The following is a 3,930-nucleotide window of genomic DNA, read 5'->3' on the forward strand; positions in this document are numbered from 1 at the left end:
TCGGGATGGTTTAGATCCGTTTGGACCGTCCAGGGGCAAAGATATCGGCTGCGATCTCAGACCTCTGAGATCGCATGCCATATCGTCGTGATGCCAGCTCCGCCCTCTCAAAAATTAATATATAATTTTAAAAAGAAATGATGTACAAATTTTGAGACGGGCTCCCATTTCTTTGCTCTCTTTGGTCACCTGCCACTAATGGTGTATCATCTGTAACATACAGTGGGATATCTAGCTCAACTTTTTGTATATCATTTTCCTCAATGGACACACTTTTCAGTTATTATAAAACAATATTTCTTCCTTTCCATATCCATCTACGGCCAAGTGATTTTGACACTGCGTCTTTCACCTCCTTGTTCCTCAGGCTGTAGATCAGAGGGTTGAGCATGGGGGTCATAACTGTGTAGAACAATGAGGTCCATTTGTCTTGGTCCATGGAATAGCTGGAGCTGGGCCAAAAGTACATGAAGAGTATAGTCCCATGGTATATCCCAACAGCTGTCAGGTGAGAAGCACAGGTGGAAAATTCTTTATACCTACCCTCGGCAGAGTGCATTCTCAGGACTGTACCCAAAATATAAGCATAGGATACAAGAATCATTCCAATGCTGATTCCTTCAATGCAGCCAAAGGCAAATATCACTATCTCATTGATGTAGGTATCAGAACAGTGGAGGTTCATCACAGAAGAAATGATTGATAATATTAGATCTGCAGAATGGCAGTCGAAATGTACAGGAAGTATTTATCATTGCATTTACTAACCCTATCAAACACATAACAGTCATCAGTTCTTGACAGGTTCTTTTGGACATAATGATTGAATAGAGAAGTGAATTGCAGATGGCCACATACCTATCATAGGCCATTAAAGTCAACAAAAGACACTCAACATTTGCAAACAAGGCAAATACAAGCAGTTCCATCATGCAACCATTGTATGAAATCTTTTTAGTTTCAGCATAGAAATCAACCAGCATTTTAGGAGCAATGGCTGAGGAGTTACAGAGATCAGCAAATGAGAGGTTACCCAGGAAAAAAAATACATGGGGTTGTGAAGCTGCGGTTCAGCACAGATTAACAAAATCATCCCAAGATTCCCTATTACTGTAACAATATAAACCAAGAAGAAGATGATAAAAAGAGTGAACTGCATTTTAGGATTATCTGTGAATCCCATAAGAATGAATTCTGTTATGACAGACTGATTTCCTTTATACATGATCTTTCATAATCGATGCTGGATCCAGGATGAGACATGAATCCAGAATTCCCTTCTGTTTATATCCTGGGAAAGAAAGCAGCATGTTTAAAGTATTTTATCAATATAGCTTTTATTTGAAAACAATTCTGAAACTGAAATATTGTTACTATAAATACTGTACTAGCTATTCTAATGCCAATCAATAAGATTTCATCAATGAAAGTTATTCAGTAAGGTTTTGCCTGTACAGTTTACAATATTCAAACACAAAATTAGTTCTTTAAAATGATTACTATCTGCAGGAAAATTTATTCTCATAATAATGTTATTTAAGCTTGAATATCTAAAAATCAAACTGAGGATAAGGTAAGTTTTCTTTTCACTGAGATGGAAAGCAAGAGTTCTTGACATTAAAGTTGTGTATGTTAGGTCAATTACATTTGCTGTGAAAGTTGTATCACGCAATTATACAGTATGCAAGTGTGGAATTAAGACCCAATAAATATTTAAGTATTTATGAATGAATCTGACTTTGGCAAGCCTCAGTTGCAAATTGGCGTAGAGTCAAAGCATTCAGAGTTATCTTTTATGTCAAATTCTTATACAAATTCAATACAAAAAGTCCTACATGATGGTAAAACATGTAAAATCCATGTTTTAACTTTAGTTTGTATTGTTATTAATAGATAACTTACCAGGAATATTGCAAGTGTTTCTTTCCTTACTTTCAGATTCTACAAGTAGAAGAAGAAAATTTAAATGCTATTTGATGCCATCTGGGATATTATCCCCTGATAATATCAGCTACCAACTTCTTGGGGATTGTTGTAACTGCTAATAAATGTGTGTGTGCATGTGTGTGTGATTTGAAGAAATGAAATAAGAAGTAGAAAAGAAAATCTAGTTTATACCAATATCATCCATTGCACGTGTGCATACCTTTCTTTCCCTGAAAATCATTCTTATTTCCACCATATGATTCCTCCATTTCATTTATTATATTTTATTTTTTACATTTATCTTCTCCCTGTTTTGAGGATTGTATCAACTCCATCTAATGATGATTATCTTAGTCTTCCTCTCATTCCTGGCCATTTCACTCTTTCTTTTATATTTGTTTTGCAATCTGACACTTCTTCATTTTTGTCTAGAGGACCAGACCACCTCATTTATGTCTTTTATACTGGTCACTGACTTATATGTTCAGGTCATATTATTCAGCACTCATTTATTTTTGACAGTTGCTTCTTGTTTTACCACCCCTTTAGTATCCCATTCTCATTGCATTCAACTTCCTTCTATGTCTCTTGCGAGGCACCCAACTCTCACTTCCAAATTAAAAAAAAATGGGCAAAAGCACATCATGCACTCATCCATTAACATTAACATATCTTTCAATGAATATTCATTCCTTGTAATAGACCATATGTCACCTACTGTCTTTCTACTATCATTTTCATATCCATCCACTTTCTCTTGTTTGGTAAAGGGGCTTCCAATTTATTTCCCATAAATTCATCTGTTTGCTTGAGGTTTTCACCATGTATACATAATGCGCCGTCAATCACTCCTTTTACCCAAATATGCACAAATGTTTTTTTTTTTCATATTGCTCATTGTATCGTGCAGTTTGCTGCAATAATTCATTCCTTCAGTCAGCAATATGGCATCATCTGCATTCACACACATTTATGACCCTATGTCAAATATATCATAGAAGCATTGCTTATACATTTATGTACAAATACATTAAACAAGGAAGAGAACATCACATATTTTTCTCCTAGTTTCTATTCTTCCTAGTATTTTCTTGCAAGTGCATGGTTCTTTATTATTATTATTAGGATCAACCAAGTGTTGATTCATTGTTTGTGACAGGAATTGATTGACCAGCTTCTCACCCAAGCCTGACTTTGTGGGCTATAAAAAATTGTGATCGGCCCAAGGTCACCCACTCAGCTTTCATGCCTAGGTGTATTAAATCATCTATTAAGATATTTATTTATCTTATTCTAACTTATCTTTTTCTAACTTATTCGAATGATTGCTGACTTCCTATTCCCATATTCAGGAAAACTTTGCCATAAATCAAGCTTCATCATAAACTTTCTCTAAATTGATACATTTCTCAATGTTCTGCTGAAGAGCAAAAATCTGGTTTGCTCATCCCCTGCCTGGTATGAAATATTCTACTTCTCAAATGTTGCTCATTGTCACCTTGAGTATTCTTTCAGTCAAAATTTTGGCAAACAGTTACAGCATCACCTGGGTAAAGGTACGCCTTACAGCACAAATATCTTCCGTATCGAGCCTGCCTAATGCATATCTCTGAAAATGTCAAGGATATGTGCCCCTTCCCAGGATGAAGGATCATTTCATGTCCCCGTCAGAGTCTGAATCTGCAGGGGAAGAAGAGCTGGAACTTTCCTCTGTTATTCTCTGGTTCCTTACAGATATATCATCCTCTTATTCATATGGCAACCGAGAACATTTGAAGTTAAGGAGTTCCCAATCAAGAAGAAAAAAAATACAAATGCAGACTGTCCCACTATAGTTATTGTTGATAGTGATCAATACTTTCACAGGTACAGATGGCCAATGCAGCATTATGTCTGCTTTGCTGTTAAGACAGGAAGGGCACAATATATATATATAATCTACAAAAGGAATGTCTAACAAGCCAGTTGCAGAAGAATGCTTTGCATAAATTTTGTGTGCAAAGC

At 35.8% G+C, this 3,930-nt stretch overlaps 1 protein-coding gene across 1 annotated transcript; it reads right to left on the minus strand.

Moving 5' to 3' along the window:
* Nucleotides 1-283: 283 nt before the first annotated feature.
* LOC113448839 (olfactory receptor 5AR1-like) lies at nucleotides 284-1,225 on the minus strand. The gene is given in 3 exon segments (XM_087920681.1): nucleotides 284-674; nucleotides 676-1,043; nucleotides 1,046-1,225. Coding segments are annotated over 3 exon segments (939 nt in total).
* Nucleotides 1,226-3,930: the final 2,705 nt, after the last annotated feature.

This window comes from Pseudonaja textilis, chromosome 1 (assembly GCF_049901715.1).
Source record: "Pseudonaja textilis isolate UNSWEBS1 chromosome 1, rPseTex1.2, whole genome shotgun sequence".
NCBI classification, from domain to species: domain Eukaryota; kingdom Metazoa; phylum Chordata; class Lepidosauria; order Squamata; family Elapidae; genus Pseudonaja; species Pseudonaja textilis.